Source organism: Lynx rufus, unplaced genomic scaffold (assembly GCF_022079265.1).
Source record: "Lynx rufus isolate CCGP_SWC_20201006 ecotype Redwood Valley unplaced genomic scaffold, mLynRuf1.p SCAF_15, whole genome shotgun sequence".
NCBI classification, from domain to species: Eukaryota; Metazoa; Chordata; class Mammalia; order Carnivora; family Felidae; genus Lynx; species Lynx rufus.
In genome coordinates, this window is record NW_025814829.1 from 19,276,019 (window position 1) to 19,303,200 (window position 27,182).

At 52.4% G+C, this 27,182-nt stretch overlaps 2 protein-coding genes across 13 annotated transcripts in view; both read right to left on the minus strand.

Annotated features, from left to right (window-relative positions):
- The window catches only part of IKBKE (inhibitor of nuclear factor kappa B kinase subunit epsilon), a 30,546-nt gene extending 18,969 nt beyond the window's left edge, over window positions 1–11,577 (minus strand). For 3 of the 7 annotated variants that reach the window (XR_006961548.1, XM_047076584.1, XM_047076582.1), the window contains exons 1-9: window positions 11,302–11,573; window positions 10,639–10,728; window positions 8,747–8,865; window positions 7,798–8,046; window positions 7,361–7,490; window positions 5,486–5,667; window positions 1,698–1,858; window positions 742–852; window positions 247–426 (exon numbers count right to left, since the gene is read on the minus strand). Coding sequence is in view for 6 of the 7 variants with exons in the window: in XM_047076584.1 (XP_046932540.1) it covers window positions 247–426; window positions 742–852; window positions 1,698–1,858; window positions 5,486–5,667; window positions 7,361–7,490; window positions 7,798–8,046; window positions 8,747–8,833 (1,100 nt within the window). In the remaining variant the exon portion in view is untranslated. Of the gene's footprint in view, window positions 1–246; window positions 427–741; window positions 853–1,697; window positions 1,859–5,485; window positions 5,668–7,360; window positions 7,491–7,797; window positions 8,047–8,137; window positions 8,274–8,746; window positions 8,866–10,638; window positions 10,729–11,301 lie in introns of those variants that run through there. The other 4 variants (XM_047076583.1, XM_047076585.1, XM_047076586.1 and 1 more) reach the window with 4 other exon arrangements.
- Window positions 11,578–17,458: 5,881 nt separating this feature from the next.
- Window positions 17,459–27,182, minus strand: part of SRGAP2 (SLIT-ROBO Rho GTPase activating protein 2) — a 232,481-nt gene continuing 222,757 nt past the window's right edge. For 3 of the 6 annotated variants that reach the window (XM_047076589.1, XM_047076588.1, XM_047076592.1), the window contains 4 exons: window positions 25,904–26,050; window positions 22,614–22,652; window positions 22,075–22,399; window positions 17,459–19,979 (listed from right to left, as the gene is read on the minus strand). In XM_047076589.1, coding sequence (XP_046932545.1) covers window positions 19,596–19,979; window positions 22,075–22,399; window positions 22,614–22,652; window positions 25,904–26,050 — 895 coding nt within the window. In that variant the 3' untranslated portion in view covers window positions 17,459–19,595. Of the gene's footprint in view, window positions 19,980–22,074; window positions 22,400–22,613; window positions 22,653–25,903; window positions 26,782–27,182 lie in introns of those variants that run through there. The other 3 variants (XM_047076591.1, XM_047076590.1, XM_047076593.1) reach the window with 2 other exon arrangements.

A 27,182-nucleotide genomic window follows, 5' to 3' on the forward strand; every position in this document is an offset into this window, starting at 1 on the left:
ACGCATGCACACATGCACACAGGTACCCCTCAGATTTCTAATGCACATTACCATCGTAGAGATTGCTGAATCTGTGGAGTCTAACAGCAAGGAAGAACCGTTTTACTTTACCTTTGTGGAACTAGTATTTTCCAAACTAGGATTGGACCCAGAAGCTCTCCTATCTAAATAGCCCACACAATGCCGCCTGGGATACACCCTTCTGCTTGGGTAGAGAAGGTTCTCGGGCCTCCGTTGCTTACTCACGTGTTGTGGGCGTGGATGTAGACGTGGTGCAGGACCGCCTGGGACAGGGAGAAGACATGGACAACAACTCGCTGCAGGATGTCGCTGGTCTCCGCAAAGAACTGGTCGAAGCCCCAGCACTTGGCCTGCTCCACCTCCAGGATGTTGGCCAGGATGGGCACCAGCTGGCTCTGCAGCCCCCTGTGCCCCAGGACACGCAGACGGTCAGGAGGGCCCAGGTCCCAGACTTGTCCTCTTGGAGTAGGTAATAGGGCATTCCCTGAGAATGTCCCCAAGAGCTAGGACCAACGCGGTGGGGCAGGGTGGGATGGGGAGGAAGAGCTGGAAGAACCCATTCCGGCATGAGGATGGAAACAGTGAGGTGGAAAGGGAAAGTTGTATGCCCCAGCTGACTGCATGCCAGGGGCCTCCGAGGTAGGGCGGGACTCTCAGCAGGGGTAGGTGACACCAGCCCAGACTCCAGTCTGTCTGCCCCTCCTGCAGGGCCCCACTCACATGGACAGCCGGCAGGTGATGGGGAGGGTGTAACTCCACTCCAGGGGCCCGTTCTCCCGCCTCTGAGTGCCTGCGATGGCCCCGGCCGGCTTCTCCGTGGTGATCCGGTACCTGGGGCGAGGCAGGACCAGGTCAGCGGGGCTCCTGGCCCATCACACTTCACGGGATGGCAAACTCAGCATGGAGGGCTCGGAGCGTTGGTTCCCATCAGTCAGCCACTCCGAATTAGCTTGGAAACGGAATTTGAGAGTCCTGGCCCTCAGCCAACAAGATTCCCAGTCAGGCTCTCGGCCCCTTTCCACTGTCCACTTCCTCCACCCCCTTACTGCACACCCCCCGATCTGGCCGGCCTCGGCACCTCTGTCCTCGCTGTGCTCCACTTCACAGACCCTCCCCTCCCTTCAAAGTCCCACCTTCCCTGACAGCCCCCCACCTGTCGATCTCCTTCCCCTTGCCCTAATCTAATCCAGGTTCCACACAGCTGGACCCCTGAGCTGAGGGTGGGTGTTTCGACCTTCCCATGAATCTACCTTAAACCTCTTCTGCTCTGAGCAGTGCCCTCAGTGGGAGCAGCCACCGACTGAAGCTACTTCTGGAGCAGCCGGCAGGAAACCTGGGAAGGCCTCCCACAAGGGATCAGGGCCTGGGTCCTTGCCCCACCTTTGCCCCTGGCAGGTTCCACAAGCTTTGGAGCCTCTGCTGAGATGGGGGAGCCACTCGTGGAGGGAGGCTAAAGGGAAGCACTGAGCTGAGGGACCGTGATCATCTCCCATCAGTCAGGGCGGGCTCAGCTTCCTGTTTCATTGGCTGGTAACAGAGGATCGGAAAGGAGCCTGGGTGGGGGTGGCCCAGAGGAGGACCACAGAGTGAGAGGTGGAGTAGGAGAGACAGCAGGGACCAATGGAGGAAGGTCCAGGGCCCGTCCCTTCTCATTCCCTGTCCGTGGCCCACCGTACATCATCTCCTTGTTGCGCCGTGGTCCACCGAAGGGGACGAAGGGCAGGCTGCCAGTGGCTGCGTGGTACAGGGTTACCCCAATGCTCCAGAGATCCACGGTCACCCCAAATGTCTTCTGCTGGGGCTTGCGAAGCACTGCCCGTTCATACATGTCAGGGTGCTGCGAAAGGGAGAACGAGAGGGCAGCCACGGAGACGTGGGTGGGCAAGGGCTGGAGCCCCCATCCATCAGACCTCCTTCCACCACCTTTGGTGAAAACAGAACTATCAGAACCATCTCCTTTGTCATTTCAAAAATGGGTATGGGGGCACCTGGGTGACTCAGTTAGTGAAGCATCCAATTCTTGGTTTCGGCTCAGGTTATGATCTCACAGTTCATGAGATCAAGGCCTATATCGGGCTCTGCACTGACACCGGAGCCTGCTTGGGATTCTCTCTCTCAAAATAAATAAATAAGACCAATGAAACCAAGAGTTGGTTTTTTGAAAAAATAAACAAAATTGACAAACCTCTAGCCAGGCTTCTCAAAAAGAAAAGGGAGATGACCCAAATGGAGAAAATCATGAATGAAAATGGAATTATTACAACCAATCCCTCAGAGATACAAACAATTATCAGGGAATACTATGAAAAATTATATGCCAATCAAATTGGACAACCTGGAAGAAATGGACAAATTCCTAAACACCCACACTCTTCCAAAACTCAATCAGGAGGAAATAGAAAGCTTGAACAGACCCATAACCAGTGAAGAAATTGAATCAGTCATCAAAAATCTCCCAACAAATAAGAGTCCAGGACCAGATGGCTTCCCAGGGGAGTTCTACCAGACGTTTAAAGCAGAGATAATACCTATCCTTCTCAAGCTATTCCAAGAAATGGAAAGGGAAGGAAAACTTCCAGACTCATTCTATGAAGCCAGTATTACTTTGATTCCTAAATCAGACAGAGACCCAGTAAAAAAAGAGAACTACAGGCCAATATCCCTGATGAATATGGATGCCAAAATTCTCAATAAGATACTAGCAAATCGAATTCAACAGCGTATAAAAAGAATTATTCACCATGATCAAGTGGGATTCATTCCTGGGATGCAGGGCTGGTTCAACATCCGCAAATCAATCAATGTGATACATCACATTAATAAAAGAAAAGATAAGAACCATATGATCCTGTCAATCGATGCAGAAAAGGCCTTTGACAAAATTCAGCATGCTTTCTTAATAAAAACCCTTGAGAAAGTTGGGATAGAAGGAACATACTTAAACATCATAAAAGCCATTTATGAAAAGCCCACAGCTAACATCATCCTCAACGGAGAAAAATTGAGAGCTTTTTCCCTGAGATCAGGAACACGACAGGGATGCCCACTCTCACCGCTGTTGTTTAACATAGTGCTGGAAGTTCTAGCATCAGCAATCAGACAACAAAAGGAAATCAAAGGCATCAAAATTGGCAAAGATGAAGTCAAGCTTTCGCTTTTTGCAGATGACATGATATTATACATGGAAAATCCGATAGACTACACCAAAAGTCTGCTACAACTGATACATGAATTCAGCAAAGTTGCAGGATACAAAATCAATGTACAGAAGTCAGTTGCATTCTTATACACTAACAATGAAGCAACAGAAAGACAAAGAAATTGATCCCATTCACAATTGCACCAAAAAGCATAAAATACCTAGGAATAAACCTAACCAAAGATGTAACAGATCTGTATGCTGAAAACTATAGAAAGCTTATGAAGGTAATTGAAGAAGATATAAAGAAATGGAAAGATATTCCCTGCTCATGGATTGGAAGAATAAATATTGTCAAAATGTCAATACTACCCAAAGCTCTCTACACATTCAATGCAATCCCAATCAAAATTGCACCAGCATTCTTCTCAAAGCTAGAACAAGCAATTCTAAAATTCATATGGAACCACAAAAGGCCCCGAATAGCCAAAGGAATTTTGAAGAAGAAGACCAAAGCAGGAGGCATCACAATCCCAGACTTTAGCCTCTACTACAAAGCTGTCATCATCAAGACAGCATGGTATTGGCACAAAAACAGACCCATAGACCAATGGAATAGAATAGAAACCCCAGAACTAGACCCACAAACGTATGGCCAACTCATCTTTGACAAAGCAGGAAAGAACATCCAATGGAAAAAAGACAGTCTCTTTAACAAATGGTGCTGGGAGAACTGGACAGCAACATGCAGAAGGTTGAAACTAGATCACTTTCTCACACCATTCACAAAAATAAACTCAAAATGGATAAAGGACCTGAATGTGAGACAGGAAACCATCAAAACCCTAGAGGAGAAAGCAGGAAAAGACCTCTCTGACCTCAGCCGTAGCAATCTCTTACTCGACACATCCCCAAAGGCAAGGGAATTAAAAGCAAAAATGAATTACTGGGACCTTATGAAGATAAAAAGCTTCTGCACAGCAAAGGAAACAACCAACAAAACTAAAAGGCAACCAATGGAATGGGAAAAGATATTTGCAAATGACATATCAGACAAAGGGCTAGTATCCAAAATCTATAAAAAGCTCACCAAACTCCACACCTGAAAAACAAATAACACAGTGAAGAAATGGGCAGAAAACATGAATAGACACTTCTCTAAAGAAGACATCCGGATGGCCAACAGGCACATGAAAAGATGCTCAACGTCGCTCCTTATCAGGGAAATACAAATCAAAACCACACTCAGATATCACCTCACGCCAGTCTCTGACCAAAATGAACAAATCAGGAGACTATAGATGCTGGAGAGGATGTGGAGAAACAGGAACCCTCTTGCACTGTTGGTGGGAATGCAAATTGGTGCAGCCACTCTGGAAAGCAGTGTGGAGGTTCCTCAGAAAATTAAAAATAGACCTACCCTATGACCCAGCAATAGCACTGCTAGGAATTTACCCAAGGGTACAGGAGTACTGATGCATAGGGGCACTTGGACCCCAATGTTTATAGCAGCACTCTCAACAATAGCCAAATTATGGAAAGAGCCTAAATGTCCATCAAATGATGAATGGATAAAGAAATTGTGGTTTATATACACAATGGAGTACTACATGGCAATGAGAAAGAACGAAATATGGCCCTTTGTAGCAATGTGGATGGAACTGGAGAGTGTGATGCTAAGTGAAATAAGCCATACAGAGAAAGACAGATACCATATGTGTTAACTCTTATGTGGATCCTGAGAAATTTAACAGAAACCCATGGGGGAGGGGAAGGAAAAAAAAAAAAGAGGTTAGAGTGGGAGAGAGCCAAAGCATAAGAGACTGTTAAAAACTGAGAACAAACTGAGGGTTGATGGGGGGTGGGAGGGAGGGGAGGGTGGGTGATGGGTATTGAGGAGGGCACCTTTTGGGATGAGCACTGGGTGTTGTATGGAAACCAATCTGACAATAAATTTCATATATTGAAAAATAAATAAATAAACTTAAAAAAAAAAAAAACAACCCACATTGGTGTGGAGTTAGCCCATCCAGAGCATTTCCATGTGCCCACTCTCTGCCCTGGGGAAAGTGGTGATCAGTAGTGCCCCATCCTAGGTGAGGATCACATCAAGGAACTAATTGCACAAGGGAGGCCTGGGGCAGGGGGGCCCGGCCAGAGGGGCCCGGGCAGGGACACTTGGGCAGGGAGGCCCAGGCAGGGTGCAGCATCACCTTTTCTATCTTAGAGAACAGAATAAATCCTTCTGGTTGGGGTGCAGGGGTGACAGATACCCTGCCCCACACAGGGGGATTGAACAGAGCCCCTATTCAACACCCGACTCACCAGGTACTCCTCAGTGCCATAGACAGAGACAAACTTCTCATCGTCATCCAGCTCCCGGGCGGCCCCGAAGTCCGTCAGTTTATAGATGCTCTGCCCCTCCTCCCCCATGAGGCGCATGATGTTTCCAGGCTTGATGTCACGGTGGACAATGCTGTTTTCCCGCAGGTGGTTCATGCCGGCCACTGGGGACGGAGGGAGGGCTGCTAGCTCTCTGGCCAGGAACAGCTCAGTGTGTGGGGCTTCTTTTGGGGGGAAGGACGCCCTTGGGTCCAGATAGAGAGTTCGCATGGGCTGACAGAGCCACAGGAAAAGCAGGAGGACAGACATGGGCACAGGGCAAAGGCGGGGAGCCCAAAGACACGGGTGCTGAGGTTCCACTGGGATTCCCTAAGAAATTAAGAAGGATGGTGTCTCTGCCTCCCCAAAGATGGCATCCCCCTTCTTGTCTGATTTATTTTTAAAAATTGTAATAGGGGCGCCTGGGTGGCTCAGTCGGTTAAGTGTCTGACTTTGGCTCAGGTCATGATCTCACAACTCATGGGTTCGAGCCCTGTGTTGGGCTCTGTGCTGACAGCTCAGAGCCTGGAGCCTGCTTCAGATTCTGTGTCTCCTCCTCTCTCTTTCTCTCTCTGCCCTCCCTTGATCACCCTCTCTCAAAAAGTTAAAAATTGTAATAAAATATACCTAGCATAAAATTTAGCATTTTAATCATTTTAAGTGTAAAAACCCCGTGGCATTAAGTCCATTCACACTGTTGTGTGACCATCACCACTGTCCATCTCCACAGCTTTGCCAATGTCCCAAATAGACACTCTACCTATTAAACAATCACTCTGCATTCCTCCCCCTGCCCCTGCCACATGCCATTTGACTTTCTGTCCCTATGGATTTGACTGTGACTTACTTCACTTAGCAGCGTCTTCTAAGTTCACCCACATATAGCATGTGTCAGAATTTCATTCCTTTTTAAGGCTGAATAGTACCCCATTATGTGTATATACCCTATTTGGTTTGTGCATCCATCTGTCCATGACGTGTGGGTTGTTTTCTTCTCACGGCTGTTGTGAATAACACTGCTATGAACTCTGGTGGACAACCTGCTTTAAGAATTGTTTTTAGGCTAGTGGGGCGCCTGGGTGGCTCAGTCGGTTGGGCATCCGACTTCCGCTCAGGTCATGATCTCGGGGTCCATGAGTTCGAGCCCCGCGTCAGGCTCTGTGCTGACAGCTCAGAGCCTGAAGCCTGTTTCAGATTCTTTGTCTCCCTCTCTCTCTGACCTTCCCCCGTTCATGCTCTGTCTCCCTCTGTCTCAAAAATGAATAAACGTCAAAAAAAAAAAAAAAAGAATTGTTTTTAGGCTAGAGTTTTAGACTGCTGATTAGCAGGAATCAGATATAGTAAAAACGTTGGGGTTGGCAAGCATAATTCGTTCCGGAAACATGCTTGTAATTCAAAGCATTTGTATATCCAAGCAAATTTCGGGAACCATTGGCTCAGTTGTGATCATGTGACATCTGGCATCCGTGCCACTTGTATAGCAAGACGTCGCTCATGTATCAAGTTAAAATGTATTAGAAATGTTTGCTTGTCTTGCGGAACACTCGCAGAACAGGTCACTCGCCATCCAAAGTTGTACTGTACTTGGATTCTGTCCATTCATCAGTGTCTGTCCTGGACCTGGACAGAGTCTGTCCTGGTTTGTGAACGGAGAGCCTCTTAGGGACAGAATGTCTTCTCTGTTTGGCTACTTTTTTCAGAAATGCCAGACCCTCTGGGACATCGCCTTCCCCTGAGGGCTGGGCCTGGGGCTGGTCTGAGTGGGGAGGAGGGAAAGAGGGGGGAGACTTCCCGGTGGGGGGTCAAGGAGGGGCTCACCCACACAGCGCAGCACCACCAGAAACTCATCCTCCGGCAGCCCGAAGGCGTTCTCGGGGCTTTCGAGCACGCTCAGCAGGCTCCCACCGGAGCAGTACTCCATCACCAGCACCTTCTGCCGGCTGCCCCCCTGTGGGTGGGACGGAGACAGGGAAGCTTGGGGCAGAAGGCAAATGTCCCCTTCCATCGCTGTGTGAGGAACCAGCTTTCTCAAGAGGGGGTGACTCAGCCTAGAGCCAAAATCCCCCCTTCTCTAGGTCCCAGCTTCTGGCCTGGCCTTCCCTCCTTAGCCTTACAGTGACCCCACACACCTGAGCCCAAGATTACCTTTTCCAGGAAGCCCTCTTTGATTAGGCCCTACCACCCACCCTCACTTTCCCCCGTACATCCCACCCCACAATCCTTACTCCACCCTACAGGTTGCCTCTCCGGCTGACCTGCTGACAAGCATGTGACCACGTCTCCATGATTCTGTGACCTGAGTCTTTCCAGCCTGTGTGGGTCAAGGACAAGACCACCTCCCTCTGACCAAGCACTGGACCCACCGTCTCCTCCACCGCAAAGAGCTTGACGATGTTCTGGTGGTTCAGCTTTCGCAGGACATCAAACTCCCTCACCTGCACCTCGCGGGGTCGCAGGTAGCTGGCGGTGTTGAAGACCTTCACGGCAACCAGCTCCCCGGATTTCTGCCATGGGGGGCGCGGGTAACGTAAGTCCCACCCCTGCCCAGGGGAGCACACCCGCCCCCAGCCCTCCATGTAGCTTCCCCCGACCTGCCTGAGACCAGAGATGAGCAAAGGCAGCCTGGTTGGGGGTGGGGGCTCCCAGCTCCCACCCAGCTCCTTCCTCAACCCAGAGGGATTGAAGCAGGTCCAGCGCTGGTTGGGGACAAGGGCTTGGCACACCAGATAGCCTGCAGGGGATGGTCTGTTGTTACTATTACCGTTTCTGTTGGCAACAACCACAATGGCAGCTACCACTCCCTGGTGCCAGTAGCAGAGCTGGGATTGGAACCTGTTCTGTCTGACTTCACCTCTTGAGACAGGATGGTGCCATCTGTCTCATACAGTCAGTACAGCACAGCGACAAAGGCAGGGCAAATCCAAACAAGTCCTACTTCCCACCTCTGCTACTCCTAGATTTGCTGCCACTTCCCCGGGATGATGGCTTTGTGTCTTCCTCTCTTTCTCTCCAGTCCCAAAATGTGCTTGACGCAAGCTCTTAATCCCTAAGGAGCCCTTTTCAGCTCCCCACACCTCTTGCCAAAGCCCCCGGCTCCAGAGCATGCAGGACAAAGTCCAGAGGCCTCTGCCCTGCTGCCCAACAAGGTGCTGACGGGGCCAAGAACTTCACTGATGCAGGGGCCTGGCCAGGGCCGTGTCCTACCTTGTTTCGGGCCTTGTACACACTGGCAGTGGCCCCCTGCCCCAGCAGGTCGTCGGTGTGCCATAGGTAATTGACAGTGCTCTGCATCTCCTGCCCCCGGCTGGCTGGCCGCCTTCTGCCTAGAAAAAGAACATGCAGGGGTCGAGCATTCCATTCTTGAACTGGGGTGGACACTGGTGGCCTTTTGGGTGGCTGTGCCCAAGACCATCCCACAAAGGGTTCCGTGTGGCCATTCCGGGGGCAATGGAGGTGGGGGGGGGGAATGGAGGAAACGTGAAGCACAGAGAGGAACTTCTCCGAAAAGAAGTACAGCCCCCTCCCCCCCCCCCCCCCGCCACCCCGGGGCCCTCAGCCCTCAGCCCTCAGCCTGCGCCTGTCCCACCACAGGGCACTCTACTTGTCCTCACTCCCCATCTTCTCCCACCACCTCCCCAGATGGGCCATTCTGCAGAGACGAACCTTTTTCTCTGTCACCTCTCCCAGGCACTGAGAATTCTGGGGTTTTGACATCTAGGCCTGGGATTGTCCCAGGAAGCAGAAATAGTGCTTGAAGGAAGGGCCCCAGGTCAGGCAGCGTCAACCACACCACCACAAATCTCCAGGATTGCAACATGAGCCTGGAGCCCTTCTCCACCCACTCGCCTGGGCCCACCACTTCCTGCTGCTGTGAGCTAACAGGCGGCCAGTGTGGCCAGGTCAGCGCCGCTCTGGAGAGGAACGACACATCCTGCTGCCGGCAGTGTGTGTGAGGATGCGTGCATGTGTGCGTGGGAAGGGGGTGGGGAGGCAGCGAGATACCAGCAAATCCAAGGGCTCAGGAGCCCCGGGGACCATCTGAAACCCTCTCCAGCTCCATTCCCCATCTTTGCCCCCGTCCTGTGCTTTCAAGGCCAGTTCCTATAAAGCAACTGGGGCCAGGGAGTGCAGCCTCAGAAATTAAACTCAAATTCTCTGAAAAATAGGCTCAGGTCTGGTCTTAACGGGATGACTGGGAGAAGGAACGTGAGAAGGGCCACTACCTCTTAAATACTCTCTAATAAGGCTGGTCTGGACAGGGTTCCTTCCTCTTGTAACATCTGATCAGTTCTCAACCCTAGGGTCACCATGCCTGGAATCCTACAGTTCCTTAGCTTTCTTTGAGCCTTCTCTCTATAATCTTTTAAAAAATGCAATTCCTATGGAAACCAATTTGTCGATAAACTTCATATAAAAAAAAATAAAATAAAAAAAAAATGCAATTCCTTGAGCAAGAGGCCAGTTCAAGAGACTCAGTGGCCAGTTCCTAGATTCAGAAAAGGTACCTAGTGTGTGCATTTTGCAAAGGCAACGGAGATACAGAGAGACGATATATTAGCTCATCAGCCTGAATGAATTGATCAGGTAAATTCCTTACCCCCTCACCCTGGAGGCTGAGGAAAAATCATGATGCCGGCAGATCTGGGGATGTGAAGCCTGACAGAGCACACGAAAAGCAAGGCCAAGGGGTCCAGTCTGGGGAGCTGGTGGGTGGCAGATTTCACTACCTTCATAATCCTCCCCAGGCCTGGTCCCCAACATGGGCCCTGGTGCCGGGGCAAGGTGCAGCTGAAGACCGAGGGAATGCACAGTGTTGTGCAAAAGGCAGAGCCCTGGAAGGGCGGTGCGTCCTGGGCTCTGCTCCTGGTCCTGCCAGGGCTGTGCCTAGGAGCTGAGGGGTGGTGCATCTGGTTGGCTGCGTGTGCACTCGCCTCCGCCCCACCCCCACCCCTTCAGGTGCAGGGAAAGGCTGCTGTCCTTCGGAGTTGGTTGGATGAATGAGGGTGGGTGGTGGAGACTGGGCGCCCATTGCCCCACCCACTGTCTGCACTCGGTCTGTCGTCCTCCTGGGGACTACTGCGGCCAAACGCACTTACCCAGTGCTCTGAGCCGCTGTGGATCAGCCAGAGACTCTCCGGGGCGAGCGTCTGTTATGTTTACTGTCTGTGGCAAGTCCAGGAGCTGAGCTACACCGGAAAGAGGAGGGCGGATGAGAGGCACCCCTCGGTGCTATGTGATTCTCAGCCACCGTCAAAGGCCACCAGCCCCAGCCCTTTAACCCTTTCCTGTTTGTCACCCTCCCCCACAGGGCTGGGGGTTTCCAGCCCATTTCCCCAGCAGCTCCAGGAGACTTTCCTCCCCACTCCTGGGACTTGGGTCAGGGAGAAAGACCCCAGGTTGGGTGAGGGCAGGCGCCAGGAGCCAGGCAGGAGAAAAGTATGGAGGCAGAAGCTGAACAGGGGCAGCCGGTGTTGGGAAGTAGAGCCCAGAAAGGGATCGGGGGAGGCAGGTGGCAGCTCTCCCCCGTGCCACAGCCCTCCCTGCCTCTCGCTCTGGACTCCAAGCAGTCCTTTACAAAGGTGACCGCCGGAGAGGGCATGCAGGGCACTGCCGGGGGACCCCAGAAGCGGCAGAGAGACCCGGGGAGGCGCCACGGGGCTGGGAGAGCCTCTGGCTACGTGGCAGCACCCCTGCACTCCACTGAATGCTGCCCTGTGGCTGCCCCGGTCCAGCGACCCCTGCGGACTCGGCACACTCACCCCATCTCAGCTGCGGTGGTGGTTTGTAGGCTTGTGGAAGAGCGTGGCACCCACTGAGCTTTCAGCACGCACTGTCATCCACAGGCTGTGCGCATAACATCCTGGTGGCCACGGCCCCCCCGGGGACCCCCGAGGCTGGGCCAGCTGTGGGGGTGGGGGGGCCTTGCGCCACCCCTGGAGCTGGGAGGGCAGGGGCGTGGGTGGGGGGCAGATAGTGTCCTCTCCAGCTCCCTGCAAGGGGACACTGCTCAGCTCCGAGCCAGAGCCAGCCGGCCCTGCTCTCTCACACTTCCTGATTTGGTTCTTTCTCTCTCTTAAAGGGACAGAGGCAGCTGGGCTGCAGCCACCCCCGGCAGGAAGGGGAAAGGATGCTCTGAGCTCCCAAGTGGAGGTGGCGGGACCGGAGTCTGAGGCACAGAGAGGCCTGAAACTGAGGCTGGGCAGTGATGGTGGCCGCAGGGTGCCCTCTGGGCATGTGCCATTTGCGGAAGCAGGGAGCTCCAGGACCCGGCCCAGAGTCCACGGAGCCGGTTGGGCAAGTTAGCCTGCGAAGACAGAGTCCCCACACCCCGGAGCCCCAGGGAGGTCTAGGACCTGTGCCTAGCCACTCCAGAAGTCGGGTCTGACTCATCTTCCCAGTGAGCCTGCAGAGGCCCAAGAGCAAACACTGGAACCCATGTTATGCCCTCCAGGGTGACCTCGAGCACAGCCCACATCCCTTCCTGGTTTCTTCATTCAAGGTTAGTAACATTTACTCCATCGGTTGTGTGGATGACTGCTTGCTCAGAACAATAGGTATACAAATGCCAGGGAAACTGGAAAGCGCTTTACCAACTTCGAAAGCATTGAAGCCCACACACCTTTACAAATTTGCCCACGATCTTCAGACACTGCTGGGGCTGGAACATAGGTGTGTCAATGTCCCAGTCAAGATTCAATGCCCTCCATCAAATTTCCTAGGAGACTGGAGAGGTCTGCAACGTTCTGGTCGACTCCAAGATGGCAGTTGGATAAGAAATGGTTAAAACCAGGAAATTCCATGTTTCTATAGAATGTTGCAGGGACTTTCCCATGGCCACACCTGGTGGTTTCCTCTGGCAGTCCCACCCCTAGCACAGTGACACCAGAACAGGAGCCCAGCTGAGAACCGCCTGGGTGCTCAGATAGATACACCTGCTGATAACCCCGCAGCCAGAGGCACTGCTGCCGGGCCTGCCCCAGAGGCCCTGCCCTGCTGGTTCACTGCAGAACCAGGAGAAATGTTCCAAGACCCTCTCTGGCTCTCCGTTCTGGATTCACAGCCTGCCTGGCATGTGGGAGAATTGCTCTTGGCATCCTCTGACGAGGTGGGGCCAACCGAAGCCTTTTATTGCTGATGCAAGAACCCCACCCCCACCGCCTGCCCCCTGACCCTGATTCCGTTAGACTTGGTGTCTGCTCCCTCTGGGTCCCCTGAGTGACTGTCATGAGCAGAGCCCCCTGCTGGCCCATATGGGACATGTACCTCTGATGAGAAACCAACCTTTGTTGTTTTAAGCCAGAGGTTTGCAACATTAAGCCAGCCTATCCTTAAAAGTCTACCCATTTTTTTCCTGATGAACTTGATCAGTCCTTGCCAGCACCCTACTCTTCTCTCTCCGGCAAGCCCAGTCTGTCTTGCCCAGTGTCTTAAGCAACGGTCAGTTGTGTGGGACCTTCCCTAGTGGGAAGCTGTGGCACTGTGTGATAAGGGCACGCAGGTGAGACCCAGGGTTTGGCACGCATGGTGAATGCTCTGAGATACACATGTCAGCTGGTGATCTGGTGAACCTGGCACGAAAGGGGGGCAGCAGAGAGGGCGTGGTCAGGAAGGCCTTGCGAAGAGAAAGCATGCTTGCTTGACCAGACTTTGGAGGGAGGGGAATGAGGCAGAGAACTGGGGGTTGGAGGTAAGGCATTCCAGGCGGTGGAAACAGGTGCAGGGGCACAGAGAGGTGAGGATAGGGTGACTTTCTGGGGACACCACATATGGTAAGGCTAGAGAAGGGGGGAAAGTGGGGGATGGGAGGTGAACTGAAGCCCTGTGTGGTGACAGGTTTCCTTGTCACAGCATCCTCCATGAGGTCACATCTTCTGTGTGGACAAACTCTGGTCCCAGTGGGGCAGCACGGCCCGTGTTTCATCGGTGGAGAGGCTCAGGAGGTGGGAGGAAGTCTGTAAGAGGCCACAGCACATTTTCTTGAGTGGCTCTGAGGAGTCATAGAAACACAAGTGGCAGTTGGAAGGTAGGACAAGGACCAGAGATGGGAAGACGGGGGTCTTTGACAGCAGCTCAGCAGCTGTCAGGGAAAAAGCTCACCTCTACCCTCTACAAAGGGAGTCCGAGTGTGTAGTGGGAGGGGCAGGGGCTTCGCGGTCCCAGAGGTCGGAGCCCTCCCTCCACCGCGTGTCCCGCGCCACCTGCCACGGCCAACCTTCCATCTGTGCCGTCATTCCCCCTCTCTCGCACGTTCCTTCTTCCCATCCTACTGGGTCTTGACGTCACCCAACCTTCCTCATCGAGTTGATGTAAATATTTGTTGCTTTCTCTGCCCCTGCATGGCTTGAGCCTGTCACAGCCGCCTCCCCTGCCCGGCTCCCTAAAGGAAAGAAGGATGAGGGCAGGAGGGCATGTGGGAGAGGACGGCAGTGTGTACTCACCGTGTGCCAACACTGATGAAGGGCTGAGCGACGAGGCCTCAGAGCCCCGCTTCTTGCCACCCTCGTCGGTCAGCTCCCGCCATGAGCTTTGGGTGAGGAAAGAGGGCCTCCGCGGCCGGATCGGACTCTCCTCCCCCAAGTAGTGGGGAGAGAAGCCATGGGAGCAGCACCAAGCCACCGAGAAAAAGTGAACCCTGTGCCACCGGGTGCTGTCTTTCTGGGTATGGAAGAATACTTCACTCGTTCTCTGGACTCTCCAAGCCTCCTGCTCACCACTCCCTCCTACCCTCAGCTGAAGCCTTTGCCTTAAGCTTCACTGAAACACAAGAAGCAGCCTTGGGAGCACACAAGGGAGCCCCTTCATCTTCTCGCCCCCACATCCACTGCCTACCTTGCGTCACGCTGCCTTCCCTCCAGTGAGATGGAAGCGCCTTTTCTCGCGGCCACGGCCAGCCCCGACATTTGTCCTCTGTGACTCACCCTCTCCGGCGCATTCCTTCTTCTCATCCTACTGGATCCTGTTCTTGAGCAAACATGCCTCAGAGATGCCCGTGCAAAAACAAACAAACAAACAAACAAAACCAGAAACCTGGTCCCTGCCTCCCTCTCGATGCTCCCATTTACAACAGCACCTAGACATGAGTTGCCAAGACTTCCTGACTCCGCCTTCCCTTCCCAGTGGCTGCCCAACCCACTCTACTCTGACCCATGTCCCATCTACGGGATGAGCTCCGGGTCACCGCAGAACGACTGCCACTCCAGCTGGCCTTGGGCAGCCAAGCCTCCCTTCCCGTTGACACATGTCCTTCACTTGGCGTCTGTGACACTGTGCTTTCCCAGTCACCGAACTGTCACTTGCTCCCTCTATCTGTCTTCTTTGCCGGCTCCTTCTTCTCTACTGGGTTTCTAATTATTGGGATCTACTTTTTTTTCCATTTACACGCTGTCCCTGGGAACCTCGTAGTTTGAGTATATCCATAATAAAATAGGTCCCAAGTTTCTTTGCAGGCATCATCTGTCCCTAAAACCCCACATTCACGTATTCAGGAGTCTGTGTGATATTTCTACTTGGGTGTTGAGCGGTCAACTCTCCCAGGCTCTGCAGAAACCTTGATTGGCTGTACTACTCCTTAGCCAGGCACTAACTACCTATCACATTGTTTCATTTTCGGAGTAACTCTTGGCCTCTTTATCTGTTCTCCCTCAAACTGGACAGAAAACTCCATTATCTGTTTCTCCGGTTCAATACTTTACAACAGTGCTTGACACACCGCGAGGCTCAGCGTTTGTTGACTGACTGATGAATGAGTCTTTGGCACATGTAATATGCCAGAGTTGCTAACCCCAGAGTAAAAAGAAGCTTCATATACCTATTGAGACCAACATTTAGAGTAGATAATCATTAAGGCCATTTCCTAAATTCATACCCACCTGGTCTCCTTTTTTTGGTCTCTCTCTGGGTGGAATGGGTCTGTTTTCAACTGTGTTCATGGTCGCTAGCTGCCACCAAGCTCCCATCAGAATATATAAAATGAATTAGGGCACCACCCCAAATGGCCCACCTTTGCCTTTTGGGCTCTCTGAAGAGGCTCCTTGGTCCTCCGCTCACAGCTTATAAACCAGCTCCATCTCACAGGTCACCACCCACACTCAGGAGAACTCACCCAGAGCACAGGGTGGCAGGACAGCCTCACCTTGACTTACCTAAGACCAAGGGACCAACAAGATAAGCTCAAATGTAGCTCTATTATTAAAAAGAGGGAGGTGGGGAGGAGAGACAACAGGCTGGAAGGGCATGAGACAGACGGAGGTGATGGGCCGGAGAGATGGAAAGTGTCCAGGGCTCAGGGTAGGAGTCCTGAACACTGGGCATCCCCTTGGATGAGAGATTTGCTCCCTCCCCAGGGGCTTCTGGTATTGGAATAAGTCCAATAAAAATAAGTGTGGGCCCTAGGATGCATTTTAAATTGTTACCTTTGAATAACTTCACCCTTGAGCTGATGATCTGCTAGAATCAAAATCTACAGGGGAGAAAGCTTTTCCAGAATGCCCCCACCCCTGTGCTCAACACCAGCAGCACAAGCATATGGGTCGGTTCTTCTCCCAGAGGCAGGGGGCATCCAGGGTCAGAATGATTCAGGGCTTTGCTCGGGGAAGAAATACAACAACCTTCAGTCACTCTTGGTTGTGGCTGGCAAAACCCGCAAGCCACCTGACAGGCCCCGCTCCTCCAAGTGGGGAAACCTGACCAGCGATAGAATGGAGAACCGTCCTCACTGAAACCAGGGTAGGTGGATTCTGGGGAGGAAATGGTTCTCATGGCAACAGACTGCGCTGTGATGAGCTGGGAGGCTTTCTACAAAACTTCTTAGGGCTAAATGGAAAGGCTGGGTGGGGTGGGGACGGCAGGGCGGGAATCCACATTCTAGATGCACCTGGCTGTGCTTGCTGGGAGGGAGAAGATGGTTGGCTCCCGAGCTCACGCATTTCTCCTGTTGCCAGGCAGGGCTCTGTCAGCACAGACGAATCAAATTCCCTCCTGGGCAGCTGGACTCCTGGATTGGAGATTTCAGGGAGGGGAGAAGGGATACGAACGGCAGCCTCGAAACCTAAAAACGTGTTTTATTTCGAAGTTGTGCTTTGGATTTTCCCCAATCCAACATCTGTTGAGTGACAGTCTCAGGTTCACACAAAGCATCTCCAAGCATACATACAATATTCCAGTTATCAACACTATTGTAAAGAATATGCCATCTTACACAAACGTGACATACAAGTCAGACGCCACAACATTGCAATGCCCTGGAAGATCTAAGCTTCCCTTATGCATGTGAAGTACACACACGCTGGCCCTTCCAGTGGTCTGTTCGTCCTGTTGCTGGCTTCATCTCTCCTCATCTCCTTGGGGAGAAACCAGGGCGCCCTGAGGAGGTTGGCTGAGACCAGTGTTTCCAGTTTCCAGGCTGCTGGCGGCAAACTCCTCTCTTTTCCAAATTGGGATGCTGGTGGCCCCACCCCACCTCTGTTCCCCAAAGACTGACCCATCAGAGTCCATGCCAAGAGAAGGATCCATGCCTCAAGGGGCAGAGTGGGGCTCTCTGAAGCATCATGCTGGTTTAGGCAAGCAGATCGGAGGAAGACTGGTCTCCCTAGGCCCTGGATGGCCAGCTCCTTTTGGCTTCTCGGTGTAAACATCACAGTGTACAACCTCAATTCCAGTTGATCGCAAGGAGCTCTGCCGAGGACGCTCCTTCCGTGGGTTCCTAGTCCCCTGGACAGGTCCATCTCACAGGTGTCAGGAGCACCAGAGAGGGGAGGACAACTTGGCTCCCAGAGCTGGGGGTCGTAGGTGGCCACTCACACACCGTCTAGTTCATGATGCAGATCAGCAGATGGACACTGACCAAGGGAATGGTGGACACAAGTCATGTCCGAGGGCTGCAAGAGAAATCAGGCAGGAACAACAGAACAGGCCCAAAGCTTTGTCATTAAGAAAGCTTCGCTTTTCCTTTCTCAGACAGGAGTGTGCTGGAGGGAGGGGGTAAAGGGCAGGTATGGGTACCGATTCTGATCAGTTGGATCAAAAAGGAATGTAAAGTGAAGGGTGGGGGTTCCATGCTCATCAAGGAAACAGATCCTTGGTTTTTATGAAAGCCCCTGTTGGCTTAAGACCTGCGTGAGTCCAGGTGATAGGCGAGGACAGGCCACGAAACCCAGCAACGAAACCCAAGAATGCAGAGGACCGTGGGTTACCTCTCACAGACTGACTCGCTTTACTCAAGGAGCTCTTCATTTCTCCTTTCTAGCTCTTGGGATAGTTTTCCTGGGGTTGCAGGTTATCTCTCCAATAATTAGCGATTTCCCACAAAGCTCTCCTTCACACAGAATGAGGAAAATCCTACCACTTCCTGCACCACCAACTGCCAACTTCAAAATGTTGGTCCAAAAAGAATCTTCTAGGCTAAACATAAGGAAACTCAGATTTTCCTATCTGAATGGCAACCCACCACCTCTCCTGACCTATAGAAAATAAGGCTAAAAGTGTGGCTTTAAAAGCAGAAAACAGAGAAGAGGAATGAGCTTTAGCTTTAGCTCAAGTATCTGTCTGAGACTCATGAACCTGGGTGTGACTGTCCTCAGCCCTGGTACCGCTAGGAGAGCGTGAAGCTAGGGGGGCCGGAACCGGGGGCACCAGGTTTGGAGACCAGATTAAAGTATGCAAGGATAGATACCATTTCTGCTTTTTGGAGAAGAACCAGAAGAAAGGCCAAAGGGAGGCCAACATACTCAGCATCCAATTATCTATTTTGTTAGATTCCAGCCTCGGGAAGACCTTAGAGCCCATGGGGCCAAAGCTCTCTTAGTTGTCTTTATTTGGATAAAAGAAAACAGGTTTTAAGGAGTAATGTCTCTCTTTAATCTAACCAGGGCTCTCCAAGCCCTTGTTGGTCCCTGAAGAGAGATCTTGTAGAATAACCAAACTGGGGGGCGGGGTGGGGGGGAGGTGAACTTAGGATATGTTTTCGTTCGGGAACAATTTGGGGGCTAGCAAAGCTGATTTTAATTTTTGAATAGGATCATGAATTTTGTCTTAAGTGTCCAAAGTAAGTGTGAGGAAGAAGGGCCCATTTCTCACCTTTTCCAAACCTGCCTTAAACACAATAAACTCTCTCAAAAGACTCTTTACCCTAAAAGATATCAGCTATAAAACTGTATTATACAGGAAAATGTCTTAAATGGAAAATGGTCCATCAGAGACAAAGACAGGAACTCGAGAAATGTCTATACATTCAGAAAAACTTTAGAAGTTCTATAAAAAGATTGGGCTGTATTTCTAGAGGATGGAGGAGAGCAAAAGCAAACACCAATGACCAATTCACACCAATAGAGAGAAGACAGAGAGAAAGCCCCAACCCCAAACAGATTACAGGATCGGGTCTCATCCTGCTCAGTTTTTTATGATGGAGAGATTTCAAAGGCTAGGTTCTCTGGCCCAGACAGAACAAGATTTGTAACGGAAACAGAGACCCCTGGTGGCTGTTGTGTGAACTGCCACAATAACTTACAAAGAGACTGGTCTAGACCAGGAGAGGCTACACATGCCAGAGACTAGAAAAACGTGTGTTGTGGTGTGTGTGTGTGTGTGTGTGTGTGTGTGTGTGTGTGTAAAACGAAGAATGGACTATATATGGTTCTCTATAATCAGTACCCAAAACAAGATGCCACTGAGAGCTGGCTGTCGGTAGCCAACCATCTGGTCAGGCATCCCCTGTGTCTAAGGGGACAGAGACTTGAGCCCGTGTCCTCATGACTCGCCTTGCCAGATTTCACAGTGACCTGATAATGGAAAACTCTAACTCTGGCTAACCTAAGAACAGTATGTACTGCAGCTGGCTGGATTACGACAACGGGGGGAAGCAGAGGGCGGTGGGAAGGGCAGGGCGGGGTGGTAACGAGGGCTTCATTCTCAAGGTTTTGGGTGACGGGAAGGCTAATTCCTGCAAGAACAACTTAGAATCTAATTTTCAACTGAAGTCCCCAAGCTAGTTAAATAGGAAGATATTTTAATAATAGTCCCTCCAGTCCCTTTGTCTAGAACAATTAAATTACATCCCTCAGACAGTACAAGACTTGTCAGTGGACTGTGAGGAAGATGATGAGTTGACACCAGGGCTAGTGGCATTTGTTTTGGGGAAGACAGTGGGCTTGGGTCGCGTGGCTGGCGGCTTGACTGGGGCGGCCATCTTGATAGACTTGACGGGCCGGAAGGCGCAGGCGATGTCCCCAGCAGTACTGGCACTGCGCTGGAAGGCGGGCTCGGGGTCCTTGAGGAGCTGGGTGTGCAGGGGACTGGAGGGCTCCGATGTGGGGGCCACCACTGGGGAGGTTTTGAGGGGCTCCAAGGTGTCCAGAACCACATCGGGGGTGTGCTTGACACTGCTCTGCCGCTCTAGCTCCCGCAGCTCATTCAGGGCAGAGTTCATAGTTGCCTCAATATCCTGAAAAATAGGAAAAAGGAGGAGGTGAGGCACATGTCGGGAGAAGTCCCCAGGAATCCTATTTCAACGGCACAGGCCAAATCACGAAGAAAGCAACTGGAGGGAGATGTCCAGGTTATTTCACTTGGCCAAAATCCTCGAACACACCGATGCTCAGAATGTTGGGGTAGGAGAAAAAAGGGATTTTCATTATCATGACATTTTTTTTCCCCCTTTAGAAAAGAATGGCGGAGATGTTATTTTAAATAGAGTCCTCAAGTTTTAGAGATAAGGCACTGAAATACTCCTGGGCGAAATGACAGGTGATCCAGCGGGAAGGGGAAAGACAGATGAACTAAGAGTGGCCACGAGTTTGGTCATGGTTACAAGGGATTTGCTACCCAATTCTCTCCACTTTTGTATATATTTGAAACTGTGCATAATGAACGATTTCTTACAAAGTGGGAGGGATGAAGTATGATATTTGTTTTCTTGGACTTCAAAGCCAAAAGTTAAGAAGGGCCAAGGGCTTTAGAAAGGTACCCTGGCCTTGAAGATTCATCAGGACACCTCCCCGTGCCCTACCCCACCCCACTGGAGTGCCCAACTTGAGGAAGCCATTTCCTTCGACCCGTCACCATGAGAGGGGACCAAAGAGTGACCAGGAGGGGAAGCCAGAGCCCACGCAGGCGAATTACCTCCAGCAAGTCACAGTGGAACACCCCAGATCTCAGGAAATAATAGAACCAAAGATCCTTTGTCCACAGCCAGCTGCCCCTCGGGGAGACCTCCCAGCTCCCTCCCCGCTCCTAACCTCTCCACACACTGTGTCTGGAATCCCAGACTGCCACAGGGTTCCTCCCTGGAATCAGGCTCACGTCGAAAGATGACATGTTCCAAGCAAAGGCCCTGGTTAAGGCGTCTTGACCCTAGGGGCGATCTGTGCTTTCTGTTGACAGTAATTCAATTTCACTCATCCCTCTGATGTTCTCAAACCTTCAAAATGCTCAGGAAGAACTCCACCATCTCCCTCCTCAGTCCTGCTTTCTAGCTAGAGTCTGCACCAGCTGTGCACCTATTCTAACATTCCTATTAGCACCTGGCTCAGGAGGCAGCTGGGAGGATTCCACGGTGCAAGGCAGATCGCGGCCAAGAGCTGAAGGAGAGGCACAGAAATAGAGGGCTAGCAAAGCAAGAAATCTGAGGCCCGTAGCTTACTACGGTGCTGGCCAGGCACACCTTCCCTAAGCAGAGCATCACAGGTAAGCCAAGAGAGACCATACACAGCCTCTACTGCCCCCTGGAAGATAGGGTGAGGAGAATCTCAACTCAGAGGAAACGTAAAAGGGCAACAGGGAGCCCTCAGCTCCTACCTGGTCTAATGAAAATTATAGAGTTGGGAGAGGCGTCTGAATGAATTGCTTGGAGCGGCCCCGGTAGTCGGATTTTTAGAGGTGGGGCTGGATCGCTAATATTTCACGGAAAACAGAGACTCGTCAGTGTGGTACACACGTGGAAGGAGGGCCCCGTAACCAGGGAGCTCATCTCCACTGCATCGGGAGACGTGGGCTGGAAACCCTTCTGATACCCGAGCCCCCCGCGGCGGAGTGTTTGAAGCCGACAAGACCAGGAGGAGATCGTTGACTGATCGTCTGCCTCCCACTAAGGACCAGACGTCAGCCTCAGGAAATGGGAGATGGGGGTGGGAAGGGTGATAAAAAAATTACGGCCAGAACTACGTCTGAGCCTCAACACTTGGGCAGCTTCACAAAGCCTACCAGGCTCTCAAGACCCGAAACTTGGGCAGGGTGGCCTCTATCAAAATATTCTCTAACTATTCACTTTAAAAAGTACAACACTCTTGCAAATAGCCTGTGCACGACAAGAAGTCTGAATTCTTTTATTCTGTCTTGAAATCTTCTTCTTGGGGAGAGAGAGAGACAGACAAACTGCTTCGAAAGCTGCCTTTTTGGGCCCAGATGTCCAGCAGCCTCTGAACTGTGTGTGTGACGGATGAACTCCGCTGTTTCAAGGCCCGTCGTAACGGATGCGGGCTCATGAAGCAGTAGTGACAAGCGTGGGCAAACCAGCAGCGTGTCCAGATGCCCCCAGTTACCTGTGCAATGACCTCAGGGTCCACAGGCCGATGGTTATTGAAGCTCTTTGACCTTCCTGCCGTCACCGTTTTCCGGATCTGTGGACTGTCCAGCCGATTCTTCAGGGACGAATGGCGGCTGATGGAGTTGAGGCTCCCATGCCCACTGATGGAACACTTATCTGGCCCTTCCTTGGGGAGACTCTGGCTCATGATGGGCTGGGAAGATGGGCGGCAGCCAGCCCCCACCCCCGGGGAGGCAGAGTCAGTCAGGGAACTGCTCAGCCCATGGGTGTCGCTCCGAAATGTTTTCCGGATGCTCCCAGATTCTGGCCGCTTCCTTTGCCTTCAATCACAAACAGAAAGGGCGGTGTGATCGGGGAGCCCTGGCCCTGAGAAAGCTGGGACGGGTGAGAGAGGGCCGATGTTGGCACCCGGGGACTTCTGGAAGGAGAGGGACACACAGCATGTTGTCTCCTTGGCTTCACCTTCCCTTGCTCGTTCTGTGTCTCTGTTCCCCGGCCACCCCCAACCTGGGCAAAGGAGAAACGGATACTTACTTGGAGGTCGTGGGCTTTGAGTTCTCGAGATGTAAGGTGCTGCCAGGAAAAATGTCTGATTAAGTGAAAGTTTCTAATGGGAGACAGATTCACAGAAAGGCCCCCTCCATTACCTGCTTTGAACAGAGACCTAAGGCCCCAGGTAGGAGGGAAAGTCTCGCCATCACCAAGAAGGCAAGAGGAGAGTTGATTTTTCCAAATTCTAGCATGTTTCTTAGTCCAACGACAAGACTGTAATCATTTTGGCCTCTGGCAAGTGGTTGTCGTTGCTTCTCGTGCAGACAGGGAACAGAATATTTTTCAAGAGGCTTCAGTGCTGAGGAGTTAGGGCCAAGTTTGTGCTTTTCCTCGGGGTGGAAATACATCTCCGTGACCCTGAGTCACCCAGCCCTGGGCTGAACCCTGGCTCTCGGCCGATTCCCTTCAGACCACGGAGACTCTCAAAGAAGACGGCCTGGCAGAGTCCTAAGAGCACGGGTGTTGCCTACTGCTGAATAATTTCATTTGTTCTTGGAATCAGATTCTTGAGGACCTAACTTAGGAAGCAATACAACTTCGGGTTTGGGATGGCAGCTGGGCAGCTCTGATCTCGAGTCCACTAAGGGCAACGGAGGCTGAGGCAGGAGAGGAGATGGAAGAAGGGAAGGGAAGGTCCTGAGGCTAAAGGGCTCGTCTGTGTGGCCGAGCCGGTGTTCTAAGCCGGTCCTGGTCCTGCCCACTGGTCAGGTCTTTTCTATCGGGGTTTGGTGTGGAAGCTGGCATACGGGAGCCACGCCATGAAGCTGCCGGCTCAAGCGGTTTTAGCCTTGGGTATCAGCCACTCTGGAGCAGAAAAAGGATGTTCTGGGAGTCTTACGAGGCTCAGCTGAAAGGACTCTTCCTCTGCAAAGTCTCCTCCCACGACCCCACCTCCAACAGCAGGCAGAAGCAATCACTCCCTCCTTTGTTCCCTCAGAGCTTTGATGGCACTGCCTTTTTAGCTACCTGTCTGTATGGTATTTACCTTGCCAGACTGAGCGCCGAGGCCAGGCACTGTCTTATTCATCTCTGAACAACCAGCACGGATGCTTGGCACAACAGTAGCCGCTCACTAAATGTGTGGAATTAAATTGAATGCCTCACCCGAATAACTCTTTGCTGATTTCCTTTTTCCACTTGAGGGTGGCTGACTCACAAAGCTCAAACTGCTGAGGAGGCAGATTGTGGACTGGCTGGTGTGTGCCAGGTCCCTCACCGGGCCCCGGGGACACGAGGAGAGGAAGGCAGATTTCCTGGTTTCGAGATGCTCAGGCTGGTGGGGGATCTGAGCACATTTCGGGTCATGAGAGATACTCGGACTGCTGTGGGGATACAGACTAAGGGCATCTGACTCAGCCCTGAGGACCTCGGGGTTGTCAGAGGGCTTCCCGGGAGAAGTAAAATCTTCGGACTACGTCCTGAAGGGAGAGGGGGAGATGATCGGGTGAGGAGGCAGCAGATGTGAAGGTCTGGGGGTGCGAGAGAACTCGGGGCCCTTGGAAGGAGTGACGTATGGGGCAGGAAGTGAGGCTGGAAGGGCAGAGTCACTGCTAAGGGCAAGACACGCCCGAGGGCCGCCACTCAGCCACCGACCAGCGACCAGCGGGTGTCCCGGTCGGCCATGTCCTCTGAGCACCCCATCCCTGACACGGCCAAGTAAGGAGTTCAAAGGGAACCGCCTGACTTTCCACCAGGCGTTCATCTTCTGACTGTTTCGGCTCATATCTTCTACAATTTCTTTGTACAAATGGCATCAAATACGTGATGGCTTAGAAACATGTACCTAACTAATTATTTAACTCTCCCTCCACCAACCCTGCCTTGGTTTGTGGGCTAATTACAGGCTTACAACCTTATGATTACAGGCTTATAATTAACATAGACTTGTAAATAAAGAAAAAAAAAATGTGATGAGCCCACAGTTACTTTTTACTAGCTTGCCCTCCCAGCAAGGCACCACTTGCTGGAGGGAAATAGATAAAATCCTCAATCCTTTTTACTGGTCTGACTTAAATCATACCTACCCTCCGTGAGCTGAATCAGCGACTTCACTAACTGGAGGGCGAAAGAGATGGAAAAGAGACACGTGCCCCAACCACGCCCCCTGCTACCGTCTGGTTGGAAAAAAGCCAAGAGATCGGGGCGACCTGGTGCGGTTTAAAAACAACAAGCATCTTTTATTCTCCTTCCAGTTTCAGTGTCCAGAGGCTACGGTGAACAGGTTTTCAATGTGCAGATCATTTCATTCCTCCAAAGCCAGAGGGGAATAAAAACTGTACATCATCTGCAATCCACATTCATCAGGAACACCCTGGGGCGCGTCATCCCGCTGGCACGGGGCCAAGTTTCAGGGTCTGGCGGAAAGAGGTCTGTAGGCTTTGGGACTTGGTGTCTGGCCCCTTGAGATGAGATTAGTTCTCCAATAACCTGAATGTCTCTAGGGGAGGCAGCAGCACACAGGCGTGGAATCCCTCCAGCCGGCCAGATCGGGTGTGGGCGGAGTGAAAACCCTTGGGATGCTGCTCACAGCCACAATGAAAGCTGGGGGGGCAGAGTTAAGAGCCTGCCGGACAGGAATGGGAATCTGCAAAGGGACTGATAGGGGAGGATGACACAGGGCTAAAGCAACAGGAAAACATGGACAATTCCTTCCACTGGTATGAAGGGGCAGAAGGGAGCTGGGGGGTTAGGCAATGAATAAAGAGCTCAGGACGAAGCTTTCCTTGGGGGGCAGAGTGGCCTCCTTTCCTCCACAGGGTGAATGCAGGACACGGTGAGAGAGAGACACATGGTATCTACATAAACCCCTCTGGGGTCACGTGAGCCTAGTGGAAGACACACAGGATGTTGGCTCTTTGGACAGACAAGGGCCAGGAAGATGTCAAAGACTATTATTTGAGCAAGAATCGGAAAAGAGAAGGCACCTCCGAGAAACAGTCCAAAACCAAGTTGCAGAATGTGACCAAAGCTTTGGCCAGGTTTTAGTGGTCAGATAGCCGGGGAGGCCCGACCCGACAGATGCTGTGGAAACCCAGCGTGGGGCACCCTTCCATGGCACGACAGCAGCCCGCTGGAGCCCGGGACCTGCCCGCAAGGCCCGTGGAAGCTTCCTCAGCCCTGTCCGCCTTGCGGCAGCAGTGAGCGCATGCAGAGTGTTAGGCCCAGGGGCTGGGAGCCCTACGCAGCACATGAATGGAGAGGGGGCGAGGCCAGAGGGGGAGGCTGGGCGTTGCAGGGCATTCAGGGAGCAGAAAATGAAAAGCAGAGCTTACTTGTTGATGTTTGCAAGATAAATATCGGCTACATGACCCCCACTGGGACAGCTGGCCCCCGCTCTGGCTGTCACCTTTTCTTCAGGTGGCTCAGAAATGACCTCAATCTCAGACTTGGGGCTGGACCTCTCCACGACACCGTCCTCGCTGGGGAAGGGGCAGGCAGGCAGGGAGGAGGGGAAAACAACAACAACACAAAAAGCAGTGTTAAATCGGCAAGATGGCCCCCCGACACACACGCGACCCCGCCACAGCTTGGAGGCGGCAGTGACACCAGGCCGGGCTAGCTCTGTGAGAGGAGGCAGGGAAACCTAAGGGCCTTAGGAGGGTCACTTAAATAAAAATAAATAATCCCGCCGCGTGGTGCGGGATCCTCAGCTCCGCAGGAAGGCCGGGCTAGGGGACACCTGGATGCGAGGCATCTGCCTTCTACCCCGCTGCTTTTCCGGGCACAGCGGTGCCGGGGCCACCTCCCGGAGGAGGCGGCCGGTCCAGGGTGCGGTTTATCTGCTGAGGTCCCGGGCACTGCCCGGCAAGGACAGGCAGGTCTGCGGTGGCTCTGGAGATGCCGGCGTTGAGGCAGGACACCGCCACACTCTGTCGTAGTGCATCTAGCCCAGCTTAGAGCGTCCAAGCCGGTCCCAGGTCACTCCACAGCTCTCCCGGCCCCTCTGGCTACTGATGACAAAGGAAGCCCCTTCTCCCCCACAATTCATCTTCTCTCGGTCCTGTAGTGAAGCCATAATGCTAAATTTGGGAGGGTCCTGTCCACGCACAGATGGCCACCGGGTTTGCGATGTTATCAACAGAGGGAGGATCTCCCTGCAGAACGAGCCGGGGAGAGGCTGGGAGGGTGCAGACTCATTCAGGATATCAACCTTTAAAAAATAATATTAAGGGAAGGACTAAAAACACTGACAGCATCGCATCCACGGGTAGGGAGGCAGGGGCAGAGGCAGGGCAAAGGGGCAGGGAGGCAGGCTTGGGAGGGCCATGGGGTAAAAGCCCTCCTGCCCGGGGGGGAAATTGCTTCAAAGAGTAGGAGCCAACCAACAGCCCATCCGATGAAGTCTCTCTGGGACCAGTTCACATTCCCTTTGCTCCCTGACACCCTCTCTCCTCCTCTCCCTGTCTTTCCCCAAGTCAACCCCAGTTAAATGAACTGGCTCCTTTCCACAAGGCTGCTTAAGCTAGATTTCTTCTAGAAAAGGAAAGCATCACTTTCATTTGCAAGTGGAAAAGTGCCATCATCATCGTCATAGGTGGCCCAACTGGTTGC